General features: G+C 49.1%; 1 protein-coding gene across 1 annotated transcript; it reads right to left on the minus strand.

The window, feature by feature from the left end:
* Nucleotides 1–5: 5 nt before the first annotated feature.
* On the minus strand, nucleotides 6–5,774 carry PSMC4 (proteasome 26S subunit, ATPase 4; the record flags this gene model as incomplete). The annotated part of the gene is made up of 9 exons (XM_011372324.2): nucleotides 5,540–5,774; nucleotides 4,596–4,694; nucleotides 4,287–4,473; nucleotides 2,702–2,848; nucleotides 2,512–2,621; nucleotides 2,329–2,422; nucleotides 451–618; nucleotides 292–368; nucleotides 6–149 (listed from the first exon to the last, which is right to left on the minus strand). Coding segments are annotated over exons 1-9 (1,062 nt in total), but the record flags the coding sequence as incomplete, so codon positions are not given.
* Nucleotides 5,775–10,458: the final 4,684 nt, after the last annotated feature.

Below are 10,458 nucleotides of genomic sequence, written 5' to 3' on the forward strand. Positions count from 1 at the left end.
TCAGAGAGATTCATCTTGCTGGTGATAGTGGAGAAAATCAATCTCTTCTGGCGGCGGTCAGGGAGTGGAAATTCAATTTTACGGTCAAGGCGTCCTGGCCGCAGCAGGGCAGGATCCAGGGTGTCTGCTCTGTTTGTGGCCATGATCACCTGCCATCGGGGACAGGTGGTTCATACCTCTGTACCCACTACACCCTCCGTCACACCATGATACCTGCCCCCTCATGTGCCAGCCCCCGCCTTCCCCAGATTCCCGCACCACACCTCCCCTTGCCCACCCCGAACCCTGAACCTTGACATTGACGTTCTGGTCGAATCCATCCATTTGATTCAGCAGCTCCAGCAGGATTCTCTGAACCTCCCTGTCAGCTGGAGTGTACAATAGTCAGTCCACGGCATTCTGTGCGACAAGCCTGCCCAAGACCCCAGACCCTGTTTGGGCATCACTCACCCCCTGTCTGGGCATCAAATCTCTTGGTGGCGATGGCATCGATCTCATCTATGAAGATGATGGCAGGTGCGTTCTCCTTGGCCAGGCGGAACACATCCCGGACCATGCGGGGGCCCTCGCCCAGGTACTTCTGTACGAACTCCGAGCCCACGACCCGGATAAACGCAGCTGATGGAAGGATGACAAGGGTTACACAGCGATGAGCCTCCGGTAGGGCTCATTCATGCTTTAACTAAAACTGGGAATTCCCTGAGGAGACCCCTTCCTTCGGATGCCCACACCGAGTCATTCTCCAACACCTCAAGGACCAGCCATTTGCTTGTATCCCACAGCCACCCAGCGGCACAAATCGTGAACCCTGTCCACAGATGTGTTTTTTGGCCCAACAGTTAACAATCAGCATATTTAGAAAAACAAAAAAAACAAATGTATCTATGCTTCAGCACACAGAGAGAAGAGCTAGAGGCATTCATGGAACCCAAGATAGAGAAAGAAAATCTGATTTTCTGGAGTGCTTGAAAAATCAGCGAGAAAACAGACAGGCTGCCATGCACGAAGGCGTCATATCGCCTTGCCGTGAGCTCCAACTTCCCCTTTGCTATAATGGACTCACTCTGGAGCATCATACAGGACCACAGGCACGTCTTCTGACGTGATCAACAGCTGGCAACGGGGCTGAAGGCAGGTTTGTTCTGGGCCCTTCCTTTTTAACTTGTTTCTTAAAGTTTAACGTATAAAGTTGCAGCCCCTATTATTCTCTGTCTCCTTCCTCTGCTTAGTTTTTTTCATACATTTAGCACCACGTGACAGATAATCTGTTCACTTATCTATCTGTTCAAGAGCTTTCCCAACTAAGACGTCGCCTCCAAGACTCCATGAGGAATGGAGACTGTTCTGTCCACTGCCATGTCTCCAGTACCTAGAACGCAGCCTGGCTCCCATTAGGTGCTCAGTAAATATTCGCCAAATGGCTAACTTTTAGGTGTTGATTTCTTTTTTCCCCAGCCACGTTGGGCACTTCTCCAAGGAAGGGATACGTCTGATTTCATCATATCCCAGCACAGGGCCTGGGAGAGCAGAAGCCCAAAACACTGCTAAGCTGTTTAACAATCATGACAATGACTAACATTTATTGTCTACTAACTATGTGCCAGATGTGCTACCAGAAGCTTTTCATCGATTTAATCCTCTGGACAACCAAGAAAAAACGGAAAAGAGTCACAGAGAGGTTAACTTACTGAGTAGTTACATAACTAACTTATATAAGTAGCTGTAGGGGAGCCAGATCTCAAACCAGCAGCCCAGTCCAGAAAACACACTGCCTACCCACTGCCTTCTACGCTCCCTGGCTCACATTAGGATTTTAGTATGAGCTGAGCTCTGTCCTTAGGCTTTACAAATGGTAATACAGTGACTTCCAGACGTCTTGTCTGGAACCTACAAGAATGCATTTATAAACGACCGCAGTATATGTGTGTGTGAAACAAGTTTGACAAAACAGTACGAGCTGTGTGTGGGATGGCCTCCAACATCTTTTGTTGCATTGTTTTAAATGCTGGTTGCAACCCACGAATTGGAATTCATAATTACTAATAGGTCACAATCCACCGTAGGGAGAACACGGAATCATTTTGTTAATTCTCACAATCATGCAGTGAAGTGAGTCTTCTATTAGATGGGGAAACTGAGGCACGAGGTGATTAAAGTCACCTGTCCAGGACTGCACAGCCAATGAGTAAGAAGCGCAACGGGGCCCTGACCCCAGAGCCCATGTTCTTAATCACTGTGTTGTGCCACTTCCTGAAGAGGATGAGAGTAGGGAGCAAGGTCAGAATTGCCCAGAAGGTCGGAACTTGTGGGAGGCGCCGAGTGGCTCACCGGTAGTGTGATGAGCCACAGCCTTTGCCAGCATGGTCTTCCCACAGCCAGGCGGGCCATACATGAGGACGCCTCGGGGAGGATCGATGCCAATCTGAAAAGCAGAGGTGGAGAGAGGATGAGCCAGGGAGTCCTGTCACCAACCCGAGACTCAGTAGGGCCCCTTCTGTCCCTGCTCCTCACCTGCTTATAGAGCTCAAAGTGTGTAAGCGGAAGCTCCACAGCCTCCCGCACCTCCTGCTTCTGGATGTCCATGCCCCCGATGTCCGCGTACATCACGTCTGGCTTCTGGTCTGATGGCAGAGCAGAGCTGGGGCTCCCAGCCTGGCCCACAGGGTCCCCCGAGGAGTCCCCGGCCCCAGCCCCCCCTCACCTGAGGTGAGCATCATGATGCTGCTGTCGGCCTCGGGAGGCAGCACATCCACCAGGGCGTTGCTGTGCTTGTGGAGGGCCACCGAAGCATTGGGCTTGAGCAGCTCCCGGTCGATGGTGCTCAGGATGCGCACGTAGTAGTTGGAGCCTTTGGGAAAAAGGGACAGAAGGGGGAGGGGAAATGAGAAGCGCCAGACCCTTGGCACTGTCCCCTCCCCACAACCTCACAGTTGCACCCTCCAGGCCACCAGTATCTCTCACTCGGACCGACTGACCCCCTCTCCAGGGCTCTAGCCTCCTCCAGTCTGTCCCCCGCATTCACACTGACAACCTCCTTGTGCATTTATAGCCGTAGCTCTCTTGAGCTCCAGCCCCGGGGGTCCAGCAGCCTCCTGGAAAGCCTCCCCCGGGATCTCCCCTGGATATCTCTCACCCACCATGTCCCTGAGCGTCCTGCGCATCTTCCCCCAAATTGTGCTGTTCCTCCCGGGTCTGTCTCGGGGAGGCCCACAGTCCCTAGTCACCAGCCAGAGCCCCAAGCCTCATCCTGGACCCTTCTCCCCTTTCCTCTGCAGCCCATCTATGCAGTCACTATGGCCTTCCACCCAGCCTCCTAAATGTCCTTCCAACCAGCCCCTCCTTTCCTCCCCCTGGACCCTGCCCTAATCCAGCCCTGTTCTCTCCCATCTGGGTCTCTGCACCGTTTCCTCTTCACCCAGCCTCCAGTCTCACCTCTCCAATCCACCTTCTACATTTCTAGCAGCGATGCACATGTCTCTATCCAGTCTCAATCTCTCCCCTAACCTTCAGGCCTGGCTGTCCAGCAGCCTCCTAGACTCCTACCTGTGATGTCCTAGACCGCCCTCGCTGTCTCCCCGCAACCTACCCCTCTGCCCGTGTCATCCTGGGGGCAGCCCCACTGTCTCTCTAAGTCCTACAGGTCAAAGACCTCAATCTGGATCTCTCCCTCCCTTTACCACCTCACTACCGGCCCATCGGTCCGATTCCAGGCTCAGTCACACACCTTTCCCCACAACCTTTACAAGAAATGGCTTGGTCCACAGGAGCAGAGGCCAGAAGCAGTAAAGACAGATAAGATACAGAGACAATGACCATCATGAAGGCAGGGCTTGGACCCACGTTAATAACAGCAACTACCACATACTGAGCCCTTACCAGAGCCCAATCTCTTAACACTTCACCCATGGTTTCCAAGTGCAGGTGCCAGCCCAGAAGGGGTCATGAAATCAATTTAGAGAGTCACGACCAGAACATAACTTAAAGCAAAACAGACTTGAGCAGAATGGAAAAGCAATTAGAGTATGTCACACAGGCTAAGTATCAGTTGGTCAAACCTTTACTATATAAATTATATACACACAGACAAAGAGGGAAAGAGAACATAAAATACATTTCCACTTTAGCATCAAACTCAAAATACTCTGAAAAACACCATTACACTTGTCTTCCTTGTCTGCTGTTATAAGACCCTAGCACAGTTCCTGGCACATGGCTGGAAACACTTAACAGCTGTTGAATGAACAGATGAGTGAATGAGGTACCCTCCACCCCTCACCCCCTCACACCTGTGGTGGAGCCCACGATGGCTGTATTCTGATCCACAGCCTCCAGAAACTGCCCGATAACTAGTGGGATGCTCTGGATTCGCTTCACCTCTTCCTGGGCGTGGAGGAATTCCTTCTTCAGATTCTTCTGCTCATCCTTGATGTACTCCTCCTGCACCTCCAGGAACTCCAGCTCTTGCTGCAGCTTCTGTGAGCAGACAGAGGAGAGGCAGGGGCTGGGTCCAGGCCTCGCTGAGCCAGGGAGTGGCAGAGGTGAGGGAAGTATAGGCTGCTGGGCCCTGTGCAGGGTCCGGCTTGGGCTGAAAGTACCTTGTAGCGGCTGTACAGGTCCTCTAGGTCCTCGGGCTCAGGCCCCAGGAACGAAAGGCCAGTCTGGGGCCGTGACACTGACAGTGCTGGGATCTCATCCTAGACCAAGGAGGGAAACTCAGGGTGGAAGAAGAGGGTCCCCTCCCCCACTTCACCATGAAGTTACTCATCCCCTAACATGTTCCTGATGTCACCCAGCCCCTAACAGATCCCTTATACATGAACTAGCCTTCCAAACAATCTTTTGCTATTATATGCCACTTGAAACATGTCCCCAATGTCACCCAAATCCTAACTAAGGCCTAAATGTCAACGCCTTACAACACCCCAAAGCCCTCCAGCGCCCCTCAACGGGTTTCTAATGTCAATCACATACTTGGCTCTCATACAGGCTGTTAAAGTCACCCTGCCTTCAAACAGCCCTGGCATTACCCAGTTACCCCCAAAAGATCCCTCATGTCACAAAACCCCAACTCATATTAGGCCCTCATGTCATCCAGCTCCCCAAGTAGGCCCCAAACATCACTTGGCCAGACCACAGATATTACTTAGCCCTCGAACATCAGCCAAGCCCCGAACACCAGTCAGCTCTCCAGCCCAGCCCTGGACATCATTCGGCTCAAAGGACGAGTCCTACACATCACTCACCACCCAACTCATCCCCAACCCCGCCGAGCCACCGATGTCACTAAGCATTCTCAACTAGACCTCGAAATCATTCAGTCCCTAAGAACCTCTAACGTCACTCATTCCCCCAGCTCCGCTTTCCGAGGCTTCCTGCGTTCCTAACATCATTCAGCCACCCAGCCCAGGCCTCTGGACGACACGAAGCTCCCCACCGAAGCCTCCGAAATCAGCCAGACTTGGGCCGGGGTCCCTGCAGTCACCCAGCACCCCACTCAGATCAGTCTCGCCCTCTCCCTGCGAGCCAGGCCCCACCGGACCTGAGCTTTCTCCACCAGGATGCCTATCTCCTCCATAGTGACCAAGCCCGCCCGTGCGTGGCCCGGCCTGATCTAGTCACCGCTTCCGCTGACGTCACCGGAAGTCGAGGTCCTAGGTGGATTCTGGGATACGTAGTTTAAGAAGTCGCTGAGAGTGGGCCGGGTGGGCCCAGGTAGGAGGGTAGGAAGACCTCGCCCTGGGCTCCGCCCCTAAGAAACGCTCTTGCGCTCTCCAGGACCCCGGGGGCGCGCGGGTGGGCCCCGGGCGGTGCGCGTGCGCAGTAGCGCGCCGTAACGCCACCGCGCGCGGCGTTTTCGGTGGCGGGTTTTCCCGCCGGTAGGCGGCACTGCCGTGTCACTCTTTCAATTGAGGAGCTTCTCAGAAATCTGTCAGCGAGGGACTGGAGACCCCCCTCGGCGTCTTCCGGCCGCGGTCCGGGCCGTACGTGGACTGTGCTGGAAGATTGTCCGCGGAGGGGCGAGAAGGCCCAGGCTGCCGCCTGGAATGACACTGCTTGGGGCCGCCGTGAGGAGCCCCGAGCCCACGTTAGCGTTAGCAGGCAATCAGACCCCGGTGTGGGAGGGCTGGAGAAAATGAGAGGCCGGGTGCCAGGGGTTGGATCACACAGGTGTTAAAGAAAGAAACAACAGGCCAAAATGGAGCCGCTTTTGCTAAACCAGTCGCCAAAACGTAACAAACCAAATTGCAGTTTTAGCCTCTCTCTGGAGTGGATTTTAAACCGATCAATCTCAAGTTTCCTGATCTACACTACTGAGGTAATCTGGCTGATAAAATCCCCCGCCTTCTCCGCAGCCTGAAATAATCCACTCTTTTAATTTCTTAGTCCCACGCTCTTTCTGCATATTAAAAACTTCCGTTTTGTACAGTTCATCAGACTTGCTTAATAAAGCCAATTAGACCTTTGAATTGTCTGTTGAATTTTGTTCTTCAACCCGGGCTCTGTAGCCCAGTGTCCGGCCCGGTGTTTAAGTCTTGTGTGCATCAACTCATTGGAATATCTTGATAGACATTATGTTCCCTCTTTTACAGAGAAGGAAACAGGCTTAGAGCCATGAAGCCTCTTGCCAGTCACAAAGACCAGAACACAGGGCCCCAAATCTGTCTGTTCCCAAATCCTGTGCTTCTGGCCCCGGGGATACACTGCCGCTCAGCACACCACCTACAGTTAGTTCTAAGTACGGGCGTACCTGGAAAGAGATTTCCGTTTCCGTTCCAAACCACTGCAATGAAGTAAATATTGTAATAAAACAATGCACAGGAATTTTTTGGTTTCCCCATTCGTAAAGTTACATTCATTTTATCTTGTAGTCTATTAAATGTGCAATAGCATTATGTCTTTAAATATGTACATCCCTTATTTTAAAAATACTTTATTGCTGTACATGTTATCATCTGAGCCTCCAGCGAGTCTTATTATTTTTGCTGGCGGAGGGTCTTGCCTTGATGTTGATAGCTGCTGACTGATCAGGGTGGTAGTTGCTGAAGGTCGAGTGGCTGTGGCGATTTCTTAAGAGAATACAGTTTGCGGCATCAGTTTGTAACTGAACACAATAGGTTTGCTGCTTGGGGTGTTCTATTTAAGATCGAGAGATGGTAGGTAGTTTTATTTATTTGCAGCAAGTAACAGAGAGGGATTCACATTTAAAATCTCATCTTCCCAAAGGGAAGCTTGGTCATTGTTTATGTACACTCATTGGTTAATTACATGTTGAGTTCTTTGCAGTTGGCTGAACTTGGGCTCTGGGCAGCCCATCCAGTTATAGCTGGGCCTGCAAAATACTGTGCTACATTTTAACATTTAGCGAGAATAGCATGTAGTAAGGACTGCTCAGACCTTGAGACCCTGTCCCCTCTAACAAATTTCTCTGTAGCGTGCCATGCTGTGTGATAGCATTTTATCCACAGTAGGACTTTCAAAATTGGACTGAATCCTATCAAATCCTACCACTGCTTTATCGACTAAGCTTATGGAGTATTCTAAATCTTTTGTTTTCATGTCAACAGTATTAACATCTTCATTAGGAGGATACACATGACTTTTCCTTTCACTTGAACACTTAGAGGCCATTGTAGGGTTGTTGATTGGCCTAATTTAAGTATCGCTGTGTCTCAGGGAATAGGGAGGCCTGAGGACAGGGAGAGAGATGGGGGCACGGCCAGTTGGTGGAGCAGTCAAAGCATACCCGTTTATCAGTTAAGCTCACCCACCATCTAACGGGTGCAGTTCGTGACGCCTCAAGGGAACGACAATAGTGATATCAGAGATCGCTGGTTACAGATCACCGTGACAAATAGAATAATGAAAAAGTTTGGAATTTTGCAAATGTGACAGGAAATAAATGCTGTTGGGAAAAAGGCTCCAGGCAGGGTTGCCACAGTCCTTTAAAAAGCGCTATCTGTGAAGCACGTTAAAGCAAAGTACAACAAAGCGAAATGTGCCTGTAAACCTTTTATTGAAGTATAAATACAGGAAAATCCACAGATGGTTCGCTCGCAGTGCGATGAATTTACACTGCAAGCACACCCACATAGCCAGTACTCAGATCAAGACACCAAACGTTAGCAGTTCCCAGAATCCCTGCACATGCTTCTTTCCACCACCCCATCCCCTATGAAAGTTATCACCTGATTTCTAACAGCATGGATTACTTTTGTCTGTTTCGAACTCCCTAGATACCCATGTAGTGTGTATTGTGTGTTTGGCTTTCTTAACATTATGTTTGCAAAATTCATATTGTGTATAGGAATAGTTCTTTCGTTTTCATTTCTGTATGGTTTCCACTGTATGAACATGTCTAGAACTGAATAGTTTCCAGTTTGGGGCTATACTGGTGCTATGAATATTCTAGTACATTTCTTTGATGAACATAATGCGGATATATGCAGGCTTGCTGGTCATAGGGCAGGTATGTGTTCAGCTTTGGTGGATGCTGTCAAACTGTACTAACTTGCACTCCCACCAGTTGTGCATACACTTAGTATTGTCCATCCTTACATTTTTTTTTCCATTCTGGTGGGTGCATCATGGGTTGTCACACCAGACACCATTTGTACATTCCTAGTTTTAGCCAGGCAATTTCCAAACCATGATCTCTGAATTTTTACAACACCCTCAATGGTAGGTTTGCTTTTCCTCATTTTATAGGTGAGGAAGTCGCAGCTCAGACAGGGGAAAGCCACTTCTACTCAGTCACAGAGAGAATTAGCGGCTCCTGCTCAATGCCAGCCCTAAGTTGGAGGAACCCGAAGATCGATCAGATTTAGTCCTTGCCATCCTCGTTTAAGGTCCTAGTATTTTTATTTCCACAAAAAAAGGGAAATTACCATTAAAAGGAACTCTTTCTTTTTTTTCTCTGCATTGACAACTCTTAGTTCTGTCTTCAAGGTCTCCACCTAACACCCAGAAGGAATCCTCAGTTTCTCCTTGAGGCTTGGAATCCGTCACTTCAAATGGAATGTATCATTTTCCTCCATGCCTCTTGTTCCCCATCCTCCCAGTTTCCAAGCTTCAGACTCAAATCTATGAGAAGGCTTTGCCTTCGTGACCCCCACGCTCAGTCAAATCATCAGCAAGTTCTCTCTTCTCCTTTGGCAATGACACATCAAGGTATCTCTTTGGAATGTTTATGGAAAATAATCACAAATAACCATTTCCTGAACACTGACGATGTACCTTGTTCTTTGTTAAGAACTTTAGCTCATTATCTCATTTAATCTTCACAACTTTGAGAAGTGGGTAGTAAAAGTAATCAACATTTATACAGTCTTTACCTGGTGACAGAGAGTCCCAAATGCTTTATACATATCATCTGACTTAATCTCAGATTAAGGTGAGATTTGAAGTGGGAACTCTTGTCTTCCTTTTTCAGGTCCTTCATGAGAAATGAGGCCCAGAGAGGTGAAGTCACTGGCCCAAGATCACGCAGCAAGTAAATGGTGGAGCTGGCATTCAAATTCAGAGCCTGTGCTCTTAAGCCCGTGTGATAGTTATTATTTAGATTTGCTGATGATATTCGACAGGTAAACCAGTCATTCTCAGAGAGGTGGACTTCAAATTACTTAGGGAGTTTTTCAAGCTAGACCCACCTATCATTTCGACCTTCTCTCCCATCCCCCAGTTAAGAACCAACCATCTAGATAACTTAACAGATGGGCATTTAACTAGAGCCGGAACCAGCTGAGTTGACTAAAATTCATCTCAGTTCAAGCCTAGGGCTTTCTTCCTCTCATCTGCATTGCCTTCTGAAAGAAGCCCTGAGCAGCTGTTTTGAGTGAGGGTGTTCCCAGATCTGGGGCTTTAGAGCCCTGGGTGAGGCCGAGTGCATACGGGAAGCCAGCAGACAAGTAAATAAAGACAGCTGGGCGGGCAGAGAACCTATTCCTCACCTAAAGAGTGGCTGAAACGCAGCTCCAGACACGATCGCCAGGCCTGAACGTGGGCCCATCGCTACCAGGTCTGATGTTCAACGGAAGTTGAAATTTGGAAGCATCTGAAACCTTGCTCCCCAGCCTGTGTTATCAGTTCGGCTCACATAAGCTCTTATAAAAATTATCTACAGGTTTGGGTGTTTCTTACCTTGGATTGGTAGTTTCTAGAGGTGAGTGGTGGGAGGTGGGGGAAGTGGGCGAAGGCAGTCAAAAGATAGAAACTTCCAGTTATAAGATTAAATTAGTTCTGGGGATGTAACGTACAGCATGGTGACTTTAGTTAACAATACTTTATTATATATCTTTTTTTTTTTTTTTTTTGCGAAGAGAATGTATCTTAAAAGTTTTCATCACAAGAAAAATACTGTAACTGTGAGGTGATGGGCATTAACTAAACTTATCGTAGCAATCATTTAGCGATGTATACATTCATGGAACCGTGTCGTGTGTGTACATACAATGAAACAAC

The sequence above is a fragment of the Pteropus vampyrus genome, unplaced genomic scaffold (assembly GCF_000151845.1).
Source record: "Pteropus vampyrus isolate Shadow unplaced genomic scaffold, Pvam_2.0 Scaffold203, whole genome shotgun sequence".
Classification (NCBI taxonomy): Eukaryota; Metazoa; Chordata; class Mammalia; order Chiroptera; family Pteropodidae; genus Pteropus; species Pteropus vampyrus.